This window comes from Sphaerodactylus townsendi, linkage group LG12, assembly GCF_021028975.2.
Source record: "Sphaerodactylus townsendi isolate TG3544 linkage group LG12, MPM_Stown_v2.3, whole genome shotgun sequence".
NCBI lineage: Eukaryota > Metazoa > Chordata > Lepidosauria > Squamata > Sphaerodactylidae > Sphaerodactylus > Sphaerodactylus townsendi.
Window position 1 is genome coordinate 29854393 of NC_059436.1, and position 27466 is coordinate 29881858.

A 27466-nucleotide genomic window follows, 5' to 3' on the forward strand; every position below is an offset into this window, starting at 1 on the left:
TGGATTCCTGTTGGGGAGAAAAAATGAAGTAGAAATGTGAAAATAAACAAATACCTTCCTAAAAGTGCACAGTCCTGACCTGGGTAGCCAAGGCTAGTCCAATCTCATCAGATCTCAGAAGCTAAACATGATCAGTGGTGGTTAGTACTTGGATGGGAAACCACCAAGGAAGTCCAGAGATGCTACACAAAGGCAGGCAATGGCAAACCACCTCTAAATGGTTTTCGCCTTGAAAACCCCACAGAGTTGCTATAAGTCAGATGCAACTTGGTGAAACAAACCAATCAACAGTGCAATACAGCACAAACAACTTTGCATGCATACAGACCTACTGTACTCTACTTCCCCTCTTTGTTACTGTGCAACTGCTCAGCAGGCAGTTCTATTTTTTTTTAAAAAAACCTGTTAAATTAGTCACTAATTGCATCAATTAATCATAAAGCTGTGTTTTTTTTAAAAAAAACCTCTACCATTCAGTGTCCTCAGTAACATTACTGTATGCCATTCTGTTTGGAGCAGCAGCATGATCATGTATTTGCAGGTTTGAAAAAAATCTGATGCAAACCTGTCCAGTAAGCATTTGAGGTGTTTAGTGCTGAAACGAGCAGACCCAATGATGGATTCGCATCTGATCATCATAGTTGAACAAGATAAGTACTAGTTAGCATTGATTTATACTGTGTAAACTGCCTTGATTCTAATTGGCTTATGCACAAGGCATCTGCTGCACAATGGGGGCAAATGTGCATCACCGCAAGATTTCTTGTACTGACATATTTCCTCAAGCCCAGCTTTCACTTTTTATTCTCTCCGCTGCAAGTGAGACCACTTCTAGCACAAATTTAATTTTGCTTTGCATTCAGAGAAGGCAGATTTGCCAGTGGGCACAGGTTCCCCTGGACCTCTTCCCTCTACCCTAGACATGCCTAGTCTCCGCTCCCCCGACTCCTATATCTGCTCACATCATGCACAGGGGAACAGCCTTGGGGTAGTGAGTGGAATAGTCCAGGATGACCAGCAAGTACTGAGCTCCCCAAGGGGTCCATGGCAGGAGACTCACAAAGTCCATCACAACACAATTGAACGGGGGTTGGATCATGGGCAGGGGTTATGAGTGGCACTTGGGTTGCCCCACCCCACCCCCGGACATCTGGTGGCACATTTCACATGACTGGCAAAAGTCTTTGGGCTTGGATGGGAAACATTGTCCTGCTTGACATTGCAGGACATCAACAGCCAAAAGAAGTGGGACTGGACATGGGCCAAATGTTCAGAATAGATCCTGCTGACATAAGGGCTTTCTGAATAGAACCTGCTGACATAAGAGAACAGCTTTAGATCTTTAAGAAGAGCCTGCATTTGAAATATCATTTTATTTCAGGCTGTTGACATAATCTAATTGGCTTGACAAAGAATATGAAATAAAACCAAATCCGGAGGTTTTATAGCCTCTAAGCCTCTAAAAAGCCATGAACTTCTTGTTACTTTACCTGTTAAATATCTCTGGATGTATCATTAGAAGAAGTGAAGATTGGGACTGTCACAGTTGTAAATCATTTGTTTATGACTCAAGTATTGAGCTTTCGTATGCCAAGATATAGGATTTGTTATAGTGTCTTTTATACACCTACCCTGTTAAAAAAGTGGGGTCCTGGGCTTGGGCTTACAGGAACACTGGATTAGCCGACTAGGCCGCCAGTCATGCTCGGTGGAGTCTCTCTCTCCCGCTTCCCCAGACTCTGGGTCATATAGGGAGATTGGGGTGGCACTTGTGGATGGCTGGAGCTCCTCAGCTGGCAGGCTTGGGCTGGCCGCAACATGGAAGTCTTGGGTGCAGTGGTGGCGGTGGCGAGCAGCTTGGTGAACTCTGGATGGTCTCGTCCCAACAGCACAGAATATGGAACCTCTGGGACTCGGGCTACCTTGATCACCCAACAGCAGGGTTCTCAGCTCAGGCAGACTTGGACTACAGTATTTGTCTCATTATGCCAAGAGAAGCACGCCACTGTCATGGTGTGAAGAATGGAGAGATGGCAAGACAGGAGGTGTGACCACACCATGGAGACAGTACTCTCACTGTCCAATAGGACTTGTACTTATCTACCCTGTGACCCGATCTCCACCCTGGGGTCCTGGTCCAGATCTGGGATTCAGGCTGGGCTCTGTCCCACTTCCGGATCTCCCAGGCATCAATGACCATGAAGTCGTCCAACAAGGCGACTGCCTCCTTCAAGTCCTTGGATCACCCACAGACCACCCAGGCCCAGGTCTTGGGCAGTATGACTTGGATTAACTGTTCCATCATGATCTGGTTGATGATTTTCTTTTCCACATTGGTAGTGGGCTTCAGCCATCACCAAGCGTGGTCCTACAGGGCACTTCCAAAGGTGCCTTGGGCCAGTCTGAATTGTGGAAGGGGCGGCTTCAGAACTGATGATGATACATCTTTGGGGGACATGTTGTATCGTTTGAGGATGGCTTCTTTCATCTGCCTGTAATCCACAGAGCCTGCCTTTGGGAGGTCCTTTGGCATTGCCTGTACCTCCTCGGTATGGCCCCATCAGGAAGGGCCACTGCACTCAATCCCACCTGCATGCCTCTGCCATCTGATCGAGTGTCTCCAGGAAGCAGTTGACATTGTCATCAGGTCACAGTTTTTAAGGGGCACCCACAGTGGGTGGCAATGGCAATGGCTACCCTGGCCCTGAGGTGCTGGCAAATGTCCCACAAAGCCACCTGGGCATCCTTTAGTTGACAAAGCTATTGATCTGAAGAGTAGCTGGGAGTTTTTGAGCTTCCTAAGATTAAAAACTTACAAAGAAAATGCTACATGCCTACCTAAAGGTGAAGGAAGTGGCAGATTTAAGGAGCCTTTGATGATGGCAGAATGGGTGACAGATAGACCTGGAGGGCACCAATCCACCAGAAGATTTTCTGCTCTCATTAATCTCACTGAGGCTTGTGCTTTGCAGATGAGTTTTCAGTTGGATTGTGCTCCACGTTAATTAGGAAAGGTAGGAGTCTGTAAAATCACATTGCTTTACAGACCCGCTCATGTAAATTTCGCAGTGGAATCAATAATGGCTCCACAAAGTAGTTTAAAGAGGAGAGAACAGACTGGGACAGAAGGCTGCAGCTGCTTCTGTGTGCCCTTGTTGCAAGAAGAAAAAGACTTGCTTGAGTCTGGGAGGTACAAAACTCTCACTGGACACTGGCTTTAAAGTCTTTGTGTTGTCCATCAACCAAGATAAGGTCTTAATTGTAACATGTGACTATGGTGCCGGAAAGGCAGGGAAAGAGGAATCCTCACAGGCATGATAATAAGGAAGAGAAATAAAGAACCAGCAAGAACCCCAATTAAAAATGCATACTCATTTTTGCTCAGCAGTCTTAACTTCTAGCCCACATGACTTAAACCTGTCAGCAACTGTCTCCTGGGGGAAGGATTATATGTACAGAACTCCATTTAGCTTCATGGCGGGGGATGAGAGAGGGCTGGAGCTTTTGTGCACATGGGTGTATCTTGTCTTTTTTTCAAACTGTAGCCAAGGAAGTGCATTAACCAAGCGAAGTGACAGGTGAGGAGGGCTTCTTTTGTTGTTGCTGAGCTCACATGCATTCAAGATCAAACAAGGCTGATGAGAAGTTTTCCACTTCTGCTCCAACTTGCCTTCCCCTTTCATCACGTTTCTTTCATGACAAACAAAGACCTATGGGAAGGGGGAGAGGGGACGGTGCCCACGAGCTTTCTGTGTGTGGACTTTGCACACAAACTAAGATATGAACTAATATGGCAGCATTGGCATGTCTCCTTGTCCCTGTGGAGGAAAATGGAGGCCGGGGGGGGGGGGGGGATAGCAGTGCCTCCAACACGGTGCCATTTGTATGGCGCTGGCTGGGAAACAGAGGCGTGGCTGGGCCAAACTGCGCCCGGTACGCATTCTAATTTTCCGCCCCCCATCCCCACCGTGTCAGGTAAAAAGATTTGTAGCAGGTGAGGTGATAGACCCCTCAGTGCAACAACGCTCATTACAATAGGATAGCCCACTTTCCCCTCACTTTTTCTTTACCTGCTGAGCAGCATCACAGCATGGCTTGGTAGGGAGAGCAGAAAAAGGACAAAAGAAGGGGGGGTTGGACTAAAGGAAAAGGTGTGGAATGCAAACTGCTGTCCCATGCCATGCTGAAAGCAGAGCTTAACTCTGCCCCCCTCTCTGTCCTAGTGATGATGGGAGTGTCCATGCTGAACACACACACACCACCAGTCATTCCATCACTGGAGGTTTTGTTTTTTTCTAATTCAAATGGGAAAGAGCCAGAAGTTCTGAGTCACACTTATATGTGCTTAATGTCATGTGAACCCTTTGAGCTGGGTCTTATGTGTTCCATGTGGGGAGAAATCGCCGTATGGAAGCAACCCTGCTTTGCTATCCATATCATTTCCTTTTTGCATAAGCACCATAGACAAGGGAAAGGTTAAGAAGTCCTTCGCTCATGCTGCATTTTATACAAAAACTGGGTGGGAGGGGAAGATCTCACTCAGTGGAGTGTTACCTATTATTTGGCCCAAAGCAGCTGCAGGACACACAGAGTTGCCTATTCTTGAAATTAGAACAACAAATTTGGTACCTTGGCAGGACCTGGAGGCAGAATCGGAGGCCTCTTGAAACTCAAGACCATGTTTGTACTACGTGACTTTTATTCTCTGTGCTTCTTTTGTTCCTCAGTTGCCCTGGTGTTTTCAGCACACTTTCAACAAAGTTTTTGTGCATTCATGGAAAGGCATGCCATTTCCTAGTTTCAGCTCCAGATCGAGCTCTCTAATATGCTCAGATTTCCTTTCAGAGATAAACAATACAAACTCCCACACACATTGGGGAAAGGAAATCCAAGAGGCGGGGGAATCCGAAAGGCAAGTATGGTAGTATCCAGTCAGCATAACAGCCCATGTATTTTCTTTAGCCATTTTTATTTTAAGGAAAAGTTTATGAGATTAGGGTGTTAGTGGCTTAATAGAGGAGTTGTATGTTTGTGCCTAGTAGCAATATTTCTCCTGATGTTACCTGCTTAAGCTCAGGCTGGCATCTTCAGAGGATCTCCTCTGAAGATGCCAGCCACAGATGCAGACGAAACGTCAGGAGAAAATGCTACTGGAACATGGCCATACAACCCAAAAAAACCCACAGCACCCTAGTGATTCCTGCTGTGAAAGCCTTTGACAATATGTAAACATTGCTGGCAATGAAAAAGTTCCAAATGGTAATTTCCCCATCCGTTATGCTCTTCGTGAGGGTTTCTTCAAGCAGAATGCTTCTTTATAGATATAAAAGCATACTCACTGTGCATACGCTGTCTTGTGTTACAAACACATTCATGTTCATCTTGCCACGTGCACAAATGGCTATGGTGAGCTAAGAAAGAGTTTGGTTTCATCATGATGAACTCAATGACAGGGCTTGATCTACATTTTTTGAAGGTTGGTGCCAAAAGTACAAAATGATCCTCCATATATTTTTTTTTCTTTATACATATGCATACACAATCAACAATTATTTTAAATGATATAATAAATTATGCTGTCTGCTTTGAACTGTTTAATAATTACATTGTAAATTATTATTACACTTACCAGGGTCACTGTCAACACAACGTCTTTGAAAGGAGAACTGGAGAGAAAAGGAATTGGAAGGTCCTTCAGGTGGCAGAGCAGAGGGTGCCTCGATTGGAGGCAGAAGGGAGATTAGTGAGGTCAAAGAAGGTTACCTGGGGTTGTGGGACCCTGTCATCCACTGCATAAAATTTGACATCTTCCAACATGTCCTCAAGAACCTTTAGCTCCGCCTCCCCTTTGCTTGCCATGGTCTAGCCCAACTAACAGCCACAGCTTCTGCCTTATCAAGGGCTGCCGACTCCCCTCTGAATCCCAACTGCTGCCTCTCCCTTCCTCCCACCTCCTAGCAGCAACCTAATTGGGGGAAGGGGATACATGTGCTGCAGAATGAGCCATCTCTTCTGGGCAATACAGCCTCCCCCATATCCTGCTGCCGCCCCCTCTCTGCCTGCTACCTGAGGCACCTGCCCCACTGCTTCCCCATGTCTGGTCCTGCTCAACAAAAACATCTGTTCAGTGTGTGACAGCAGGAGACAAAAAATGGCAGAGACTATCAGGAAAGGGACTGCGAAAGCTCATGACAAGTATGTAAGTTAATGATATGTATTTGGAAGAGGGACTTTGTATGGTAAGTCACAGGTTGCACTACCTCAAAGAATATCATAGAACCGGGAAAGGGGTACAGAAAAGAGCAAGCAAAATTATGAACTAAAAAGAGCACCTTCTCAGTCCCGGAAAACTTGGGGGAAAATAGGGCCAACACACCCTGACATTCTCACTTATATCCTTTAAACTATTTTGACTGGAAAACAATTTCAAGTACAGTAAAGTACAAACCTGCTCATATAGAAGGCTGGACCACTTAGCAATGAAGTTTGCTCAGATTCCTTTGCTTTTTATAACATATCACCAGGAACCTCTTTACTCCACCACTGGATCTATAGGTTGAAAGACAACTCCAACTGCTGAACTACTGCTAGGGCCGTGGTGGCGAACCTTTGGCACTCCAGATGTTATGGACTACAATCCCCATCATCCCCTGCCAGCATGGCCAATTGGCAGGGGATGATGGGAACTGTAGTCCATAACATCTGGAGTGCCAAAGGTTCGCCCCCACTGTGCTAGGGGGAAAAGTAGGTGGGGTATTGACCTTTCTCAAGGCAGTTAGGGTCTCTTCTAATATCATCCAGGATCTTTATGTGTCTCAGAGCCTTTTACACTGAAGTAGCTTCCCAGGCATTCTGTCAAAATTTGTTGCTACTCTCCTTTCAGCTCTCTGAAAACTGAACTCTTACTAGTATGACAACATGATGGTGGGAATTCACCCTTGCCTCCAATCTTAACTTCTTAATGAAAAGGGCTGACAGGTTGTGTCTTATGGGATATGTTGTCGTTGCCAGGGAGAGGGATTAGGTACACTTTTTAGAATGGCAGTGGGCCTATTCAATTTCAGGTCTTGACTCCTCTGGTTATGAGGTCCTCCTGAGATGCTGTGACTCACAAACCATCTCCCTCCCCAGCCACCTGGCACCTCTTCCCTTTATACAATTTCCCCCTCTTCTGCTGCACTAAACCTCACCCCGCCCTTGATCTGGATTGTTTAATTATCTTGGTTGCTGTCATCATTCGAATAAAGGCTCAGAAACCCACTTAATCTGGGCAATAGTGCCAGGACTTTATTTTCACTTGCTTAATCATAATCTTTCACATGTTGAATGAAGGCTTGGCTTGGTTCCTTTCACAGTGTAACTCCTGCTCATGGTATTCTGCCAAGACAGGATAAAGCCAACCAGCCTTTTAAGCCACACCCAGTTTTAACGGCCACATAAACCAGTTTCAACAAAAGAGCTTCTTCTACAGGCCACCCAATTACCAATTGTGCAAAGCGGCCTCAAGTTGCAACCCCACTAAGGGATTTTCAAGGCAAGTGAGAAGCAGATATGGTTTGCTATTGCCTTCCTCTTCAAAGTCTTCCTTGGTGGTTTCCCTTCCAACTGTTGACCCTGCTTAGCTTCTGAGATCTGATGAAATAGGGCTATACTACACTGCCTTCCCTCTCAATCACTAACCAAAATGGCCAGCTAAATGGCTTCAAAAAGGGACAAACTTGCAAAGAAGGACAAGTCTTTTCGCATCTGTGGAAGGCTGTGCAGTTTTGTTTGCTGATGCTTCCATTCATTGCACCGGAAAAACGGAAATTAAATTAAGGAAAGCCTGTGACTTTTGTCAGCACAAAGCTTTTTCCAGAGAGGATGTGTGAGTGAGAATAGATTGCAAGACAGTTTTCAAGGACTTTGATATAAAGGAGCGAGGGTAGGGAAATAAACCCCAAAATTATTTGGTCAAAGATCTTGAGGTATGTTCTTGGCAGTTTGGAACATTTCATAAGCAGCCTCAGTAAATGACTGTCTCTTTTTCAAAACAGCCATCGGTTCAGTAAAAACTCATTCTCAGTTCTTTGGAAAGTTGTACAAGGAAGTGAAGAAGACAAACAGAATATGAAACTATTGAGAGGAATCAGGGGACAGTGTTACACCTACGAACATTTCAGCCAAAGAAGGCAAAGCTTATTTGGCAACACCTACCTGCACCTATTCAGACCGGTTACTATGACCAATAGTGGGAATAGATTAACTCTACTGGGTGTAACAGAGTAATTCACTGCCTTGAGGCTTACCTGGCTATTGTCTTTATACATACCTGCTGTAACCTTTTTTTTAAAAAAATTAGCAGGGCTTGTTTTTGCATGCTTCCTGACTTTGTATGAGTTGCGGCTCTTACTGAGGTAAAGACAGGGCTCTGAATAGGGATTGACTTCTGTACAGAGCATTCAACCATTGCAGGACTGGCCTGTGAGTTTTTGATGCCTGTGGCCAAAAAATTCAAAGTCTTGACTTTTCAGTGCATAGCTATAGCTTGCCTTTCCTTCAAGGAGCTCAGAGCCATGTACACCTTTATAACAACCCTATGAGTTTGGCTGGACTAGACAGGTACCCAACAAACTTCATAGCGAAGTAGGACTCGAACTGGGAGAGGCGTGTCAACTGGATTCTAATTTGATGACTTGAACCACTAATCCATATAGCTTGGGCATTTTCCTGTGTAATCGATTTGAAAAACCCACCCTACCCTCTGATACAACTTCTGATTTCAACGGTTGGTCATGGGCCAAGACCCACGTCTCTCTCTGTCTCTCGCTCTCTCCCCCCACCATCCTTAGTGGCAGTTAGAATTTACCTGCTCTTTTGCAGTTTTTCAGTGCAGGTTCTGGAAAAACATGGGATAAGGGGGAAAGCGGGTGCCAGAACCGGACTTAAGCGGTGGGGAGTTCTTGCTTAAACCGTGTTTTTTCATGTGAGTATCATGAGGTAGATTGACTGTGGGGAAGTCACCTTTAAGAGACTTTAAGAACACATAAAGAGATTTTAAGAAGACATACTTTAAGAAGACTGTGTAGTCCTAAGCAGATTCACACTCTCCTAAATCTGATGAAATTAATGGGCTTAGAAGGATACACCTCTGCTCAGGAACGAACTGTTGGTCACGTTGCAATGTCTAGTGCAAGAAATCTATGCAGTGTTTGCTCTCTTCTGTTTCTGCCAAAAAAGCGGGGGAGGGCACCCAGCAGTCTTTTATTTGTAGGTTAAAAAAAGACATACTGCATTACATGCTCTTGAACATATGCTGACATTTATTTGCTATTCTATCGGGGTACTGTTTGTTTTGGCAGAAATGGCAGAAGGCATTTCCACTCTGGGAACAAAATGAAGGAAGTTCTGCAACGTTTTAAGCTAGTGCTGTTTTTGAATTGGCGGTGCAAGAGCTTGTAATCATGGTTGAACAACATACTTCTAAAAGCTAGCAAGTATGATAACCAGCCATCTCCCAAATCAACTTCTCAATGGGAACAACCTCTCTGGATTTCTAGAGGCATTAGCACCCTCTACAGACCAGATGTAGGTACTAGCCAGTGTGCTATCTGGCCTCATTGATTTGCTTTTTCATTCCTGCATGCGAGAACTGATTGACGAAGGCCACATAAAGTACAGGGTGTACAAATTCATCACACTGTGAGCACTCCCTTCCTTCAAGGATCTCCAGGGGTTATCCTATTAAAACTACAGTAACAACCCCCCTGCGCCCTGCTAAGAACTTTCCTGGAAACAGTGGGAGGGGAAATACAAATGTAAAATTTATTAACAATTAGTGTTTATACAATAATCTGGAGTGTTCAAAGCACTCCCAATGCATCAGCTTGATGTAAGGCAAGCCAGTGTTATTAACTCCATATTGCAGAGATGGGAGGGTGCTGGTGCCTCAGTGGTAGACCATAAACTTTGCACACGGAAGGTCCCTGGTTCAGTCCCCATCATCGCCTCTTAAGAGACTCAACCCATAGGTGTTCCAGAAGAGCTCTTCCTGCCACTCAGAATAGACACTGCTGCCCTAAAGGGTCTGGCTTAGTATAAGGCAGCCTCATACTGAGGTTGAGAAAGAGTAGCTTGCCTAAATGGTCTGGTTCAGTATGGGAAGGGAGCAGCCTCATTCTGAGGTTGAGTAGCTTGTCTAAATGGTCTGGCTTAGTATAAAGCAGCCTCATACTGAGGATGAGTAGCTTGCCTAAATGGTCTGGTTCAGTATAAACAGCCTCATACTGAGGATGAGTAGCTTGTCTAAATGGTCTGGCTTAGTATAAGGCAGCCTCATACTGAGGTTGAGAAAGAGTAGCTTCCCTAAGGCCACTGAATCAGCAGATAGTAAGGGCAAGATGTGAATGTGGTGGGGAGGGGAGATTTCTGATTCCTGGCTCCATCTTGCACCCTCTGCTCTGCACCATCTTTGTGGGATGGATCACTGCACAGCTTTAATTAGCAGGAGACATCCCTGCTAACAAAGTCATCCCATACAGAAAATAATAATCCACTTAGTAAAAGTTGGTTGAAGTTACTCTACATTTTGCAAGAAAATATGTACAGCTGGCACTGAAGTTCTAGGAGCAGGTGTGAGTCAAGCCTATGAGCATCTGACAGGGGGACTCCTCTCTGCTTGGCTCCTCCCAAGGTGGTCAGGATCACTAGTCCTATGAGGGTTTCAGCACACTCCATCCAGCATTTGCCCATTCCAAGAGACCCCCCCCCCCGGAGGCTGGCATCCCTAAGCTCTTCTGGTCCAAAATAAATTTAGCAAATAGTGCTGAGGAAAATGGCAAAAATAGTCAAAGGGTCCCGAATTTCTCCTTCCAAAGGAGTTACTACTTTTTTTTTGCCCTGATGTCATTTTCATTTTGATCTTTGCATTGCACTTTGCATTTGTAAAATTGTTAACCAGTTGGAAAAAACCTTTCTGTCAATGTATTTATTTAGTGTATTCCTATTCAACCCTTTGTCAAAGGACCTCAGTTCAGGCATTCGTGGTGACATGTCACCCACAGTTTTTGCAAATATTTCTATTAAAAGTAGTGTCTTTTTCAAAGGAGCTGTCCAAGAAATCAGGAGTACTTTTATAATTGTTCAAATGTTTTCAATTGTTTAATCAAACCAATTAATTGCTTAGCTTTGTAATCCCTATATCAAAGTCACAGGAATAAACCCAGGATATCTTTGTTTGTCTTAATTCTTGCACACGAAGTGGCATGTGAGCTTTCAAGCAACACAGAACTCTCCCTTGGGCTAGATGACAATACAGATGAAACTGAAATAAAAACCTGTCAATTTTTTAAAACATGCAGCCAGAGGAAGGATTCTGTCCCAAATCCCTCTTCCATCTTTTGTGCACCAGGTAACATAAGTCATCCATCCACCCATCCTCCTCTCTCCTCTTCTCTCATATCTTTTTCCCCTGGACTGATAACTGTCTGATAGTAACATAAGACATAGCAGAGAAGGAAAGCTGGGAACTCAATATGGATCAGCTAACCTTGTTTTCTTGTTCCAAAGGGGAATCTTTGAGACACCAGCAGCTACAGCTGAAAATAGAAATTGAGATTTAATTCTGCTGCTAAGGCAGTACCACCACATCCCCAGCTCACCAGAGACAGCAAATACAATAAATACCTTACTTCCAGTGTCAGACAGACTTCCAATGTCAGGAGCCCCTGACATCGTTGGGGGTCTGGGTTAGGTCTTGTTAAACAATGCTTATTTTCCTTTCGTTTTCTCACAGTCTCTGTGGCTGCATCTAGTAGTGATTTAGGCTGCTTTCGAGAGCCAGTCTGCCCCTTGTCAGCTCTTATGGCCTTGAAGAACAGAGGTTTGCATTTTCGCTTTCGTCGCAACGTGCTTGGCGCGAAAGTTGAGTAAAGAGGGAAAGGCATTTCCGGTGTTGCCAGGAGTAAAATATATCGATGTCGAAAATAAACGCCGCTCGATCATTCCACGAACAGTTTAATCCAAAGTCTCCTGAAATCCCATATCCGTAGCCCTAAAGTTTGTCTGGAACTGCAATCCGGGCAGAATCGCTGTGCATTAAACAGAGCAGTCAGTAAGAGCGCAGGGTTGGAGTATGTTTTCTTCACTTTTGTGACTATCTTGTCTCTACAGTTTAGCACGGGGTTCACATTCATTTACAAGGTGACACAACACATATTGTGTCTCTGCTTTCCATCTGGTCTTCAGAACAGTTTGGCTACAGTTTGGTTCCTTGTAGAGATGCTGGCCAATTTTGCAGCGGACATGTTCGAAGACAAACTGCTCACATGTAACTGTCAATCAGCCCTGAGCCAATCACTGGGTCTGTCTGGTTCAGTACCAGACAACTTGATCAGGTTTGCACTGGAGATTTTTCAGAGTTGCGTGTGAGCAAAAACACTGCCAAACAAAAGGCTTCCGTATCCATTTAAGCCACTGATAATTACTTAAAGTCTAAAGGGAATTTTTAAAAAAACAAATAATATATTTATGACTTCTGTATATGTTTTGTGAGTGGTTTAACTGTTTATTTAAACAATTGTTTGCTGAGAAGGGCAACAGTGCGGCAAGTAGAACTTCTCCAGCAGGAACCAGCAAGGACTTGAGGGGGGCAGTTCATTCCCCCCTCCATCTCCCTGAAAGCGCCAAAGCCTCTCTTCTTGCTTCCTTATCGACTTCCCACTCAACAGCCAGCTTACCTTTATCTGCCCCTTTGCCTTCAGCTTCCCCGCCACATTGGCAGCCTCTACTAGGACAACTATGTCCCAGGTATGCAGTGCTAGCCAGGCCCACTTGCATGGTAGGGAGCCCTCCGAGGTCAGTGGGGGGCACATTACTTTCCACTGTACCCCCTTCCCCACATTATTTCCCGCTTCCCCCCTCCTTGCAACATTCTCTTTCTCAGCCATTCACCAAACTACCTTTTATCTACCTCCCATCTTCAGCTATATTTATTATTTAATTACTTTATATATATTCCACCTTTCTCCATAGTGGTGACCAAACCAGCTTACATTATTCACCTCTCCTTTTTAATCTGTACAACAGCCCTTTGACATAGGTTAGTCCTGAAGTTGCCTCTGGTGTCTGCCAAGGATGGGCCTGGAGTGTTTTCTGGGTTCTGCCACCACTGCAGACAGGTCCAGAACTGTTCCTGGACTTTGCCACCACCACCACCACAGGGCTCCATTACAGCAGCTGCAACTGGTACCTTCTTCATAACAGTAAGTACTGCATAGATCATGCTTTAGATAATTGAGGTGTGTGTGTGTGGGGGGGGGGGGGTAACTTCCCTATGTTTTTTTTTTATTTTTCAGATGTTTCTGCAGACCTAAGAGTCCCATGAGTCTGCAGAAAAATCTGTTTGGGATAAGCATGCCCCCAATCTGTGGATTACAGTCACTGCAGATGGAGGTCACACTTGGGAAATAAATGTGCAGATGTTGATGGCTGAGCTCTGTGAGAGCTTCCATGCACAGAAAACAGATTGCACTGGACTGGACTGTTACGAAGAAATGGTTGAGTCTGCCTGTTGAACAGCCACAAACAGACAGTCCATTAAAAATGTCTCTGTTTGTAACTGGAGAACAGGATATGAACAAAATAGGTGGGATTTCAAGCATTCACCGTGCCTGACACTTCTAGTCTGTTCTCAGTTGTTATCTTGAAAATCACTGCTTCTGAAGGCAGAGAATTCCATAAGCCAGCTGTTGGTTATCTCTCTGGGGAGAGACACCTTGGCATTAAAAGCAGAGTACAAAGAGGCATAAGCACAGCAAAGCATCTCCAAACGTCCGTGTGTGTGTGTGTGTGTGTGTGTTTAGGCACAAAGAAAAGACGGAGTCATTCTTCGTTTCTAATCTAATAAGAAGAGTATTTATTAGTGAACTCCATTAGGGATAGAAAAGTGGAGAGATAGGTCCTCCATTCTAATCCATCTGGCTGATTGGGATGGATGCAGTCAGTATCCCATCTGCACGCATGGGACAGCATAGAGAACAAGGGAGAGAAGAAGAGGAAGAAACAGGAAGGAAGTCCCTGAGAATAGCAATCTACACATCAAAGGGATAGTGTTAGTATGATAGAGAAAGGGTGTCAATGCCTATGACCCTCTCTAGCCATCTGATTAAAAACCCCTCTGTGTTTGAGGCAGGAAACAGCGTACAGTTCTTCACTTCCAACACCAGAAAAGGCAAACTTGCATTTCAGCAGCTCCGCCATGAGGAAAAATGAACAAGAGAACTTGAAAGCATTCTGACAATTGCAAATATGAGGGATCCTTTTTTTCATTTGTGGTGGTTGTGTACAAAGGCTAACTCCTTTTTGAACATGATACTCAAAGAAATACAAAAAATATATTAAAAAGAAGAATGGTGAAAAAACCCAGAGGGGATGCGTGGGTGTTGTGTGTGTGTTCCCCTTTATAGTTTTTGTTTTTAGTTTGTACTAATGTAATGGTTGTTATAAAAGTGTACATATTGTTCTTTTATGGGAAGAAAATTAAAAATATTATTGAACTTTGAACTCTGACAATTACAAAAAGGCTTATATTTTGGCACACAACCAACCAAGGTATCCTTTACCAGGGGTGGGGCTTTCTGAATAGCTGAGGGGGGCCTTCTTGGAAATCTTCAGGAGGTGTTGCAAGGCCTGCTTCCTTGCCAGGGCTTGTCTGGGGGTATGATTATCAGGCATCATTTAAGGGCGCGAGACAGGGGAGATGAAGGGTTGGCTGGTTTATTTTCAGTTCATTTATTGAAAGACATGTATGTAGCACATAGGCTTTCAGACAAAATACTAACAATAATGGAAGTACATTGGAAAGAAAAATTAAGTGCTTTTACAAAAATTAAATATTAAATACAAATAAGATAGCAAATTAAAAATCCAGTTAAAATAGCCACAGAACCACTGGGTTTTTAACTAGGCTTGGTTGAATTTTTACTGCAGCCAAGATATATTTTGCAAAGCCTCAGAAATATGACTTGCATGTTGTCATAACCCTTGCCAGTTTAGCTCTGTTCCTGCCATACTGTTTTTTACAGGGCCCTTCTCAAGCTTTTGGCCTGAGAGAGTTATCAAGTCAAGAATGTTATTTCCCTTTTGGAATGTGTATGTCTGGGTGAAACGACCTTCGCTTTCCTCCTCCTTCTCTCCCCCGCGCCCCACCTCCTTCTCTGGGAATTCTGTGTCATGACTGAGTAGTGGGGTGGAGGGGCCTGACGTATTTCTGCTGGGAACATATACCCATATATACTCCAGTATAAATCGACCGAAATATAAGTCAAGGCACCTAATTTTACCACAAAAAACTGGGAAACTTAGACTCGAGTATAAGTCTAGGGTGGGAAATGCAGCAGCTACTGGTAAATTTCAAAAATAAAATAGATACCAATAAAATTCATGAAGGTATCTCACTAGTTGTAAGAAAAGTTGACTAAAAGCAATCTTCATGATCAGAGGATGAACAGGACGAAGGCAAGAAGGGAGACTGCCTGGCTGCTTCATGCCAAAGACTGTGAATACCCACAAGGCCTCCCTCAAAAATGCCAAAGACTTCATGCCAAAGACTGTGAATACCCACAAGGCCTCCCTCAAAAATTTTAAAAATGTCATTAAGCAAGGCAATTTTTAAAGGAAGCAGATGCTGTTTGCTAGCACCACCTTGTGAACAGTGTACGCTTTTATCCTTGCATGTTCAGGGACATATTTTATTCAAAGGTAAGATTTAGCCCTTAGGAAGATCTACAGTGTCTCTTTGTCTCCTACCATACTTGCTAAATAGCACAGAGAGTATTTCTGTCCTTAGAACTGTAAGACCCTCTCTTTTCAGCTTTAATTTGTACTGCTTTACAGAGAGGAATTTGCACAAAAACTCAGCTTGACTTGATTTACTAGTAACAAATCTTGACTTGCGTTTTGCAGTCTTTAAACGCTACAAGTGCAATGGAATCTCTCTCCGAGAGGATGCCATGCCTGTCAGAACACAAATTTCAAGGCCACAGAGTAATACCTAACACAGCATTCAGAGCCAGTGGAGCAACTGTAATTGCAAAGACTGTGGCTTTATCAAAGCTAGAGGATTTACAAGCCTAGCTTTACATAAAAACACAAAAAGGAATGGTGAATTTAATACTCAAAGTTGGACACAGGCAAAATGATTTGGCCACAGCTGGTGTGATCTCCTTTCTTGGAGTGCCACAGCTCCAGCAGCCATCTTGGAATTACCATATATACTCGAGTATAAGTCAAGGGGGGCTTTTTCAGCATTAAAAATGTGCTGAAAAAGTCAACTTGTACTTGAGTATATACAGTAATCTGTTGCTTGTAAGGATGCAACCAGTTCAGACAATAAATATATTAGCTTTCCTTTGCTTGCCATCCATAAAACAAGAATTCTACTTTTAAAGTATTGATTCTTGACTTTGGGCAAGGCTGGGGCTGTGACACAATTCTAGAAAGAAGATTAAGTAGCTGATAATCCTCAGAATGGCTGGGAAAAGGGAGAAAGAAGAAAAGAAGTGGGTGGTTAGCAATTAAGCTCCTGAACTGTGGAAAGGCTATTCATGTAGCCAAATGAATTTAAAACCTCCATAGATGAGTGAGAAAACTAACTGCTAAAGATAAAAACGAAGCAAAAAATTACAGAAAAAGAATCAGCCTCAAAGCAGCATTCCAGCAATGTACACATAGGAATAAAGAGAACTCTTATAATAATCATAGTGAAAGAGCAGAAAAGAACAGAAAAAGAAGAGAACTAGCCATGCAGAGTGAATCTCTTTCCACACATACAAGCATACAAAAGCACTTTCTGCTATCCAGGGAGTACAAAAGCACTTTCTGCTATCCAGGGAGTACAAAAGCACTTTCTGCTATCCAGGGAGTACCCTCCAAATTATTAAGAGAATAAGGGGATCAAATCGGGGTGCCTCATCTGAGAGTGGACAGGGGCCTGACAATGAGTACTACAAATGTCTCTCCCCATATGGGTTCTTTGATGCCTTCGAAGTGTGCTACTATGACTGAATCTCCTTCCACACTCTGAGCATTCAAAAGGTCTCTCTTTTGTATGAGTTCTTTGATGTTGTTGAAGATGGCCACTCTGACTGAATCTCTTTCCACATTCTGAGCATTCAAAAGGTTTCTCCTTTGTGTGTGTTCTTTGATGCATTTGAAGACTGGCTCTCTGACTGAATCTCTTGCCACATTCTGAGCATTCAAAAGGTCTCTCCTTTGTGTGAGTTCTTCGATGCTTTTGAAGACTGCCAATTTCACTGAATCTCTTTCCACACTCTGAGCATTCAAAAGGTCTCTCATTTGTGTGAGTTCTGTGATGCCGTTGAAGATGTCTACTCCGATTGAATCTCTTTCCACACTCTAAACATTCAAAAGGTCTCTCCTTTGTGTGAGTTACTTGATGCTCTTGAAGATTGCTCCTGTAACGGAATCTCTTTCCACACTCTGAGCATTCAAAAGGTCTCTCATTTGTGTGAGTTCTTTGATGCCGTTGCAGATGGCCACTCTGACAGAATCTCTTTCCACACTCTGAACATTCAAAAGGTCTCTCATTTGTGTGAGTTCTTTGATGATTTTGAAGGGTGCTACTATGATTGAATCTCTTTCCACACTCTGAGCATTCAAAAGGTCTCTCCTTTGTGTGTGTTCTTTGATGTAGTTGAAGATGGCCACTCTGACTAAATCTTTTTCCACACTCTGAGCATTCAAAAGGTTTCTCCTTTGTGTGTGTTCTTTGATGCCTTTGAAGAGTGCTATTGCGACTAAATCTCTTTCCACACTTTGAGCATTCAAAAGGTCTCTCTTTTGTGTGACTTCTTTGATGCATTTGAAGATTGCCATTCCAACGGAATCTCTTTCCACACTCTGAACACTGAAAAGGTCTTTTCTCTGTATGAGTTCTTTGATGCTGTTGAAGACTGCTATCCCGACTGAATCTCTTTCCACATTCTGAGCATTCAAAAAGTCTACCCTTTGTATGAGTTCTTTGGTGCACCAGGAGCTTTGATCTGCAGCTGAAGAATTTTCCACACCAAAAACATTTATGAGCCCTTATTATACTGTGCTTTGGAAGATGCACATTAACCTTTCTTATACCAGTCTTTCCACTCTCTATGCGGATTAATGGATTCTCTCCTGATTGAGTCCAACAACGGTTTTGAGAAAGATCTGATTTTTGTGAGAAGCTCCTGCCACAGTTTGTGCAGCTATAAGGTTTCTCACCTTTATATGTTCTTTGATGGCTAGATATCTCTATTCTGCGAACATAATTCTTTCCTAACTCCGAGCACTGGTGGGTCATCTTTCCAGTGTGCATTTGCAGATAGGTCTCATATTGGCTTTGATCTGATAAGGTCACCCCACATTCCAAGCACTTACATGGTTCCTCGGCTGTTTGGATTAGTTCGTTGAAATCCAGCCCTTGGTATGAAATAGGTTTATCCCTATTGTCAGCCATGTGACTTCCTTTCTGCTCATTAGGTCCACCTCGATTCTTGAAGATTCCTTCCAAATCTTTGTTCTGCACTTTATTTAGCACTGTCTCAACACCCTCATTCCACTGCTCATCCCCTGCTGGAATAAAGAGAAATCCTGTTAGAATCGACACAAGGAAGTCTGATCTTCCCAAGAAGTTCCATCCATGCACAAATGTTCACTACATTATTATACACTTTGAAAGGACATTCAAGCCTGCTGCACCTGAAAAGCTTGTTTTGCAATTTGTACACCCCCTCGCCTGACTGAGTTTGATGGGATGAAATGCAAATTTCTGACTGTAGGGCTTTCTGCACTTCAGGCAGTGAGGAAAATAATGTAGTGGACTCCTCATGAGTAAGCAGTTACTCTGGCACAAACTTCTTGTATAGGGCTGGTTGTAATGCCTTTTTGAAATCTTTACTTGCTAACATTGATTTTATGAGAGAAACTGAAAACTTATTTCACACTGTCTTTTCTTTCTCAGATATCCCCCCCCCCCCCCCCCAACTGAGCTCCAGTCCCACTTTATTCCCGGTCAGGTCCTCCAGGTAAGCAGGCTTTATATTCTGTCTATCCTTTGCACTTTAAGGGGAGGAAATGGCAAACCATTATTCCCCTACCGTGTTTCCCCGAAAATAAGCCCTACCCTGAAAATAAGCCCTATCATGATTTTTCAGGATTTTTGGAGAAGGCTTAAAATATAAGCCCAACTCTAAAAATAAGCCCTACCGGTAGTTACAGTTCAGGATGGTATGATCCAGCAGGGTGCTCTCTGCCAATGAGGATGCCGCTTGCATCACAGGGAAGCAATTGTAAAGGTACCGTATTTCCCCTAAAATAAGCCCTTCTCTGAAAATAAGCCCTAATGAACCTTTCGGTGCAAAAATTAATATAAGACCCTGTCTTATTTTCGGGGAAACACGGTACTATTCACATTTGACTTGTCATGCAGCTCTTGTGAGCCTCTGCTATTTATGATTAAAGAAAAGGTGTTCCCCAAGCAAACTAAAATCAGGTGCCTCGCACTTGGCCAGAACAGAGTGTACGACCCACAGACAAATGAGCAACAGTTAAAAAAAACAAAACAGTTTAATAATATTGAAAGTTTAGGACTCTGACTCCTCCCGTGAAGTCTGTCTAATAAAAAAATACTTGCAATGCTGGAAATGACTGGAGATTATCTGGAAAGCTTTCAGACACCCAGTTCTTCCTAGCTTGCTTCCAAGAAAGTCTGTGCTGCTTGTGCCACTTCTGAGATCTCCCGGTGTCCTCTAGTTGGACTCTGTTTCCTGCAAACCTGTTGAAACTTGCTTACTCTGAGTTCTACGGATCTCTAACACCTTAAACTTCTGAGATATTGCTATCTCCAGCCTTTTCCAGACACCTGAAACTAAAACAAACTGAAAAGAGGTACTGCTAACTAATAATACGCAGACCTGGCCACGGTGATCCATGCAACGGTCACCTCCAGGTTGGACTATTGTAACTCGCTCTACGCGGGCCTACCCTTGAGGTTGATCCGGAAGTTACAACTGGTCCAGAACACGTAGCGTCATGGTTGCTCACGGGAGGCGCTTTTCCGTAATTCATATTCGACCTCAATACCGGTGTCAGCTTGTACCTCGGGTCTCCGCTGGACCTCCGGATTGTCTTCAAGGTATGGGTGCTTTCACCTTTCTTTAAGGCTCCTACGCGGCCTGGGACTCCTCATACACTCCGGGACCGTGATACCCCATATGTCCCTTCTAGGCTTTGTGCCCTCGGCGCCAGAGGCCAATTTGCTGGTAGTCCCTGGCCCCTCAATGATGCGGCTGTTTTCCACTCGGGCCAGGACTTTTACAGCTCCTGGTCTCCTGCCTGGTGGAACACTTTTCCTCTGAAGCTGTCTCGGGACACCTCTATGGGACCTTGGTGAGTTCCTCCAAGCAGGGCTCAAAAGACGGAGTTGTTCCACCGGGCCTTGGGAGCGTCCAGCCGTTGACTGTGTGCCCCCTCTTCACCCTCCTATGTTTAAGCCTATTACTATCTATGTGGACTCATGCTTTCTCTCCCAGAGGAGCCTAATAGGAATTGCGGGCATTGTTTATTGTTTATTGTTTATTATTTGCTGCATTTTAAATCTAATTTAAATTATTTACAGTCTATATGTATCTGAAATTTTATGTTGTTAACCGCCCAGAGCCCTTCGGGGATTGGGCGGTATATAAGACTGATAAATAAATAAATAAAATAAATAAATACTATAGTGCTTTTGCCTATAGAGGGCTTCTAAAAGGGACAGGGTCTAACTAAGGTTCCCTCCCACAGAATACTGTCCAAAACAATTAAGCTCATTCTAAGGGTATAACTGAAGCTTAAATAAGGAAAATAGTGAGGGTGTTTCTGGGGGCAAGAGGAGAAGTCTTTTATGTCCCACTTTTCTCAACCCTAAAGAGCCTGAAAGTAGCTTATAAATCACATTCCTTTCCCTCCCCACAACAGGCACTTTGTGAGGTAGGTGGAACTGAGAGAGTTCTGAGACAACTGTGACTAGTCCAAGGTCACCCAGCAAGCTTAAGGTGGAGGAGCAAGGACTTGAACCCCTCTCTCCAGACTGCACTCCACTGCTCTTAACCACTATACCACACTGGCTCTCCATAAGAAGTTACCATGACCTCCAGTCCTGCAACTATACAGAGAGGTCCATTCTAGTTGTGAAGATAAGCATGAAGAGCTGATTTCCAGCATTTGCTTGAGGGAAAGGGAAGCCGGTATTTCACTGAGTAAACCCAACACTTCAAGTCCAGACCCCCGTGGTTTGTGGTACAGCTGCCAGTTGTGGGGAAGGCAGGTAAGCCCTAAAGGCATTTAGGTGACTGCTATAGGAAAGGGCCGTTGGCCTGTTCCAGCTTGGTAAGCCTCCACCTTTCCCTGGAATATCCCATATTGAAGGATACAGCAGTCTCTGCAGAGCCACAGCTAAGCTTAGCTCCACAGACGCAGCTTCAGAGCATCCCAGATTTCAGGCCCCAGAGGGACATCCTCCCTCTTTGTCCAGCCGGCTTTCTGATTCTGCCAAATTAAGACTTGCGAAGAAGCGAAGCAGAAATCCTCCAGGGTTAGTCCATGATCATTTCCTTCACATAACCATGAAGGATCCTCACTTGTAGCCCACTCATCTGGGAAGGAAACACTCTGTTGAAATCCTCTTGAGAAACTCTCCAGCCTCTCTTCGGATGGGAGGCTTTTGTCTGTCTCCACCAAAGTCTCTATTACATTCCTGTCTCCTTTGGCACACAAAGAGAGAAAGTGATGGTTCTAACATAAGCAAGGAAAGAAATCCAAGGAAGACCATTTTTCCCCCCAGGAGGAATGGAAACCTGGTCAAGATCAAAGGCCACAACCCCAACAAGGGTAAGAAGAAGAGTTGGTCTCTGTATCCCACTTTTTATCTTCCTTTAAGGAGTATCAAAACAGCTTGCAGTCACTGTCCCTTCTCCACAGCAGGTATTTTGTGAGGAAGGTGGGGTTGAGAGAGTTCTGAGCAAATTGTGACTGGTTCAAGGTCACCCAGTAAACTCTAGGTGTAGGAGCGGGGAAACCAATCCAGTTCACCAGATGAGAGTCCACTGCTGATGAGGAGGGGGGGGGGGGAAGGGATCAAACCCTTCTCTCCAGGTCACAGTCCATCCCTTTCACATATTACACCATTCTGGCTCTTCAGATCACAGTAATCCCATCTGGAGTGTGTGTTCTAAGGTTTGGCAACTGAGAAATTAGGATGTGGCTCCTTCCAGAATCTTCCTAAGGGCCTCTCAGTCCTGTATTGGCCTCAGGCTGGAACACCTCTCTGTGGTTTGGGTGATGGCCACAACACTGGACTCAACTGACATGGACAAACATTGGAGTCAGCAGATAAGGGAGGAAATAGTGGAACAGGCCTCAATGCAACATATTACTGTTCAAGATTTTGATTTGATTTGCATAATCCCAAAGGCAGAAATGTATGATTTCGACCCCTGTGAAAGTTCCTTACCCAGAGAAGCCACGCTCCCATAGTTCTCCAGCATGACGTCTTCGTAAAGAGCTCTTTGGTCTGGATCTAGCAGTGCCCACTCTTCCTCTGTGAACGACATGGCCACCTCCTCAAAAGAAACCAGAGACTGAAAGAAAAGGCAGATTCAGTCTTCAGAGGTCATGCCGGGAAGAGATGGTGTGCTAGAAGGGGACATTTGGGGAGGGTTAAGGGTGTAAAAAAAGTGGTGTTCAGAGCCTCTGGCCTGGGCCCATAGCACCAACTGCAGGATAAAAGTCCCCTTGATAAAGGAGAGGGGACCCCGGCTGTCCTTTGTTCATCTCCCATACCTGGACTAGAGGGGCAGCAGCTGTTTTCACACCTCCGGAAACAGAACAGATCAACACTGCTTCTTCACTGCCTGCAAGGGCGGGGAAAGGGAAGAAAGAGTATTAGCCTCCACTTCCTATTCTATTTGCTTGTGTGAATCATGCTTCCTGCATCCCAGTTCCCAGGGCTGTGAAACCTTGCCCTATGTACACTAAGCAAGGAGACCCAGCCTTTCTAGTAAGTAGTGGGAGAGGCGGAAGAGAAACACAAGGTACCCATGAGCATTGGGGGATTATATATGCCACTGACACTGGCTGGGCCCTTGAATCCAGGTTGGCGGAAGAAAAAAATGGAGGCAGAAATGAAATCATCTGGCACGTCACTATCAAGTCAGGTTTTTTTTTAAAAAAACCCAGTACAAGCAGCAATAGAGAGTAATCTCAGTAGGTGTCCATATGCTGATCCACTGATGTCACATCTGGGTTTTTGGCCCCAGGTAACATCAACATGGCATCACACCCACCTCAAGCCCCGTCCACCCCCAGTCTAGCATCCCTCATCCAGTGCTCTATTTCCTACAGTGCCTAGTCAAATGGCCCAATAAGCATGAGCAGAAAACACATTTGCTCACTCTTCTCAGAGATGTGCTGACCAGAACATGCAGCCTTTGTTTATTCACAGGACTGAAGAACTCGGCTGAGTCTCTCTAAGAAGAGTTGGATTTATATCCCCCCTTTCTCTCCTGTAGAGTTTACAAACTCCTTTCCCTTCCCCCCTCACAACAAAGACCCTGTGAAGTAGGTGGGGCTGAGAGAGCTCCGAAGAACTGACTAGCCCAGGGGTAGGGAACCTGCGGCTCTCCAGATGTTCAGGAACTACAATTCCCATCAGCCCCTACCAGCATGGCCAATTGGTCATGCTGACAGAGGCTGATGGGAATTGTAGTTCCTGAACATCTGGAGAGCCGCAGGTTCCCTACCCCTGGACTAGCCCAAAGTCACCCAGCTGGCGTGTGTTGGGAGTATACAGGTGAATTTGAATTCCCCAGATAAGCCTCCACAGCTCAAGTGGCAGAGCGGGGAATCAAATCCAGTCCCTCCAGATTAGAGTATACCTGCCCTTAACCACTACACCACTAAGGAGGGATATGAATATTGTAATCAATGTGAGGAGCTGCCTTCATGAATTTTCTAATCCACTTGTATGGGCATCCCAAGTATTGAACATTGAGCACCATAATTTGGATGAAGAAGTGTTTCACTTTTTTTCCTGATCAGAATTCTCTACCCATTGAATTAACTGGGTGCCCCAATCTCAGCCAGTCAGAATGAGTCCTTACCATGTGAGAGGGCATCGTGGGCACATTCCTGGGCCTGGCCCAGCTGCCATTCCTCCAACACAGCTCTTTCCAACTTAGCTTCCATCTTCACAGATAGACCCAACCTCTGAAAAAGCAGCAATGGCAACAAGTAAGAGAAGGAGTAGAAGGTGAAGAGTTTTGATTCCTACCCTGCTTTTCTCGACCTTAAAGAGTGTCAAAGTGGCTTACAAACTCCGTCCCTTCTTCTCCCCACAACAGATACTTTGTGAGGTAGGTGAGGCTCAGAGAATTTGGGGAGAACTGTGACTAACCAAAGGAATTTGGAGAGAACTGTGACTATCACAGCTTCATATGGAGGAGCAGGCAAACCAACCTGGTTCACCAGACTGAAGTCCACCGCTCATTTGGAGGAATGCAGAATTAAACCCAGTTTTCCAGATTAGAGTCTACTGCTCTTAACTACTACACCAAGGAACAGATCCTGCCCCACTCCCAGACTCTGTACCTTTGTGTAAGTAGACCTGGTAGGGTTTTCTTTCAACACTGATAAACTATCTGGAGGAATAAGACATTCCCCAAAAGAAGGGGCTGCTGACACACCTTTTTAAATCTCCCATTCAGATTATTAAAACTTGGACAAATGTTAGGCAGGGAAGCCTTAGGAGAAGTTCAAATATTATAGACTGAATTGGACATACCTGAAAAGACAAGCCCTCACCTGTTCTGCCTGCCTCTTCTCCTCTGCCTGACTCAGGAGGAAACCCTCGGCCAGGGCCACTGCTTGAGAACTGGTCTCCGGCCCACATCCTCTGACCCAGCACTGCATTTCATGGGGCAGGACAGTCAGGAACTGCTCCAGGATCACTAAGTCCAGGATCTGCTTCTTGGAGTGCCTCTCTGGCTTCATCCAGCGGTTGCAAAGTCCATGGAGCCAGCTGCAAACCTCTCGGGGCCCATCGGCATCATGATAGCAGAACTGCCGGAAGCGTCGGCAAAGTACTTCTGAATTCAGGGGCTCCTGATCCCAGATTTCTGGCACAGCTCTCTCCCAGAATTCAACACTACTCCTAGCTTGGATGAGATAAGGGTCTTTCCTTGCTCTCTTGCCAAATCCAGATGCTCCTGGGTTCTGCTCTTCCATCTTCTTCTATTGGATCACTTCTGACTGTGAAAAGATTCCTTTACTCACTTGGGTATAAAGACAGACTTCTTTCTTTGGGGAGCGGGTGGGAGGCAGATATCAATATGTCAGAAGGAAAACAAAAGACAATGATGACACGTGGTGGATAAGAACAAAAGCGTGGTATGTAATATTTCACGGTACTACATACCAAGCTTTTTGAAATACTGGTATGTCTGTTTGCTGGGATGAATGGAAGTTGGGAGGGGGGCAACAAACCCAGCGGATTTCCAGGTCTTACTTGGATGTTGGCAACCCTGCATGTGGGAGATGGGAGATCACATAAAATCATTAGAGGGACCTGAACATAGAGCTCCTGTAACTGAACCCTTGCTCCTGTTGGGTTGCCTGGGGGTTTGTAATTCTCTTGCCTGGCAAAAAGAATGGCTCCTCTCACTCAAACCCCCAGTGCAGGAAGGACAACCTGACCTTCTGTCATGTCTGCCTCTGCCAAGGGTGCTGGGGAGAGATGGGCAGGTGTGGTTATCAATGTTTCTCTGCATAATAGAAAACTCCCCGCTCATAGAATACTAGTACTGCAAGAGAAAAGACTGTGCCCAGTGGTGGGATTCAAATAATTTAACAACCGATTCCAGTGGTGGGATTCAAATAATTTAGCAACTAGTTGCTTACAAGCACCATTTTAACAACCGCTTCTGCCGAAGTGGTGTGAACCTGCTGAATCCCATCTCTGACTGTGCCCCTGTCTTTGCTTGAATGAATCCAGTCTGAGACTGTCTGCTAGGCATGCCTGATGGGGGCCTTCCCTCTGTTCTTCCATCCAGCACCCAGCACTGCTGACCCTGAAAAGATCCTGCAACTCTGGTACATCGTCTCAAGAAGCCTGCGGTGACTCCCCACTTTGTACACAAGCAGCATAGTAGAAAAGCAGCCCACAATGCAGACAGCCAATAATTCAATAGGGAGAATGAGAGGGGGATTGGAAGGGGGGGGGCTCTCCCTCATTGATTTCCCCAAAAGCAGACAGCTGCATTTTTGTATTCTGATGTGGATGCAAGGAAAGGCCAGCTGGAGCCAGACTGCCAAGAAGCAGAGGAGGTACAAGGAGAAGAATTTGGATTTATCCCCCCCCCCCCTTTCTCTCCTGTAAGGAGATTCAAAGGGGCTGACAATCTCCTTTCTACCCCCCGCCCAACATACACCCTGTGAGGTAAGTGGGGCTGAGAGAGCTCAGAAGAACTGTGACTAGCCCAAGGTAACCCAGCTGGCTAATCTGAATTCCCCAGATAAGCCTCCACAGCTCAAGCGGCAGAGGGGGGAGGGAATCAAACCCAGTTCCTCCAGATTAGAATGCACCACTGCTCTTAACCACAATGTCACTGCTGCTCTCTCCCCAAATCAGCAGCCCCTCCTCAGCCTTGATCAATCATACTCGTCCAGACTGTTGCTTTCTCCCTGCCCCGCACCCTGCAAAGCTACATCACTCGCCAGGCCTCCGCAATGCAGGGAAGGGGCTTCATCTCCGCCCTCCCCCCCAACCTTGTGCAGAGTGGACGAGTGAAAGAGGGGCGCCAGAGGGAGCAGCCCCCTCCCCAGGCTGTGATGTGGGGCAGCTTTCCCGGATCGGGGCCCCTGATCCCCCTTCTACCCACCCCACATTTCCCAGCTTTGCATCCGTAGGTCCCCAACCCCTTTGACTCACTGGGAAGAAGCTTCTGATGGGCTACAAGAGTGGAAGCAACAAAGCTCCCCCGCCCCCAGAAGGAAGGAAGTGGCCTCCCCGCCCCCTTCCTTGCAGGCCTCTCTAGGAGTTCATTTCCTTGGTGCGGAGACACGTCCTCCAAAGCCCTCCCCCTCGCTTTGCAAAAGGGGCTTTGGGGAGGGAAGGAAAGGGATGGCTGGAGGAGGCCAGTAGCATTTGGGGAAGGGGCAGAAGCCTTGAGTTACATTTGGCGATTGGGGATGCCCCCCACAAGCAGGAAGAACAGACTCCCCGGAGGCAGAAAGGGGGTCTCCATTGCCAGCCCCCCTCTTTGTGGTGGGGTCCCCAGGAAGCAGAAGAATCTGCCCCAGGGATGTGGGGTGGATCCAACTGCCAGGAGAGGCTGGCGAGGTGGGGGGCGGGCAGGCGATAATGCCGGAGATAATGCACGGCTATGATAATGGGGGC

At 45.3% G+C, this 27466-nt stretch overlaps 1 protein-coding gene across 1 annotated transcript; it reads right to left on the reverse strand.

Annotated features, from left to right (window-relative positions):
- Positions 1-7315: 7315 nt before the first annotated feature.
- Positions 7316-25896, reverse strand: LOC125441516 (zinc finger and SCAN domain-containing protein 30-like). Its single transcript, XM_048512125.1, has 8 exons — positions 24874-25896; positions 24174-24279; positions 22855-22925; positions 22526-22652; positions 21654-21776; positions 17881-18606; positions 8849-8878; positions 7316-7377 (listed from the first exon to the last, which is right to left on the reverse strand). The coding sequence occupies exons 1-8, from the start codon at positions 25294-25296 to the stop codon at positions 7316-7318; spliced, it is 1668 nt and encodes a 555-aa protein (XP_048368082.1). The 5' UTR covers positions 25297-25896.
- Between the last annotated feature and the right edge of the window lie 1570 nt (positions 25897-27466).

What these genes read in the sequence shown, in the direction of transcription:
- LOC125441516 (XM_048512125.1), bottom strand. Translation starts at nt 25,296, where the DNA reads ATGGAAGAGCAGAACCCAGGAGCATCTGGATTTGGCAAGAGAGCAAGG. An exon ending in CCACGATGCCCTCTCACATG is followed by an intron (nt 22,926 to 24,173) that starts GTAAGGACTCAT and finishes CCGCCCTTGCAG; the next exon opens with GCAGTGAAGAAGCAGTGTTG. An exon ending in CCCAGATGAGTGGGCTACAA is followed by an intron (nt 18,607 to 21,653) that starts GTGAGGATCCTT and finishes TCTTTATTCCAG; the next exon opens with CAGGGGATGAGCAGTGGAAT.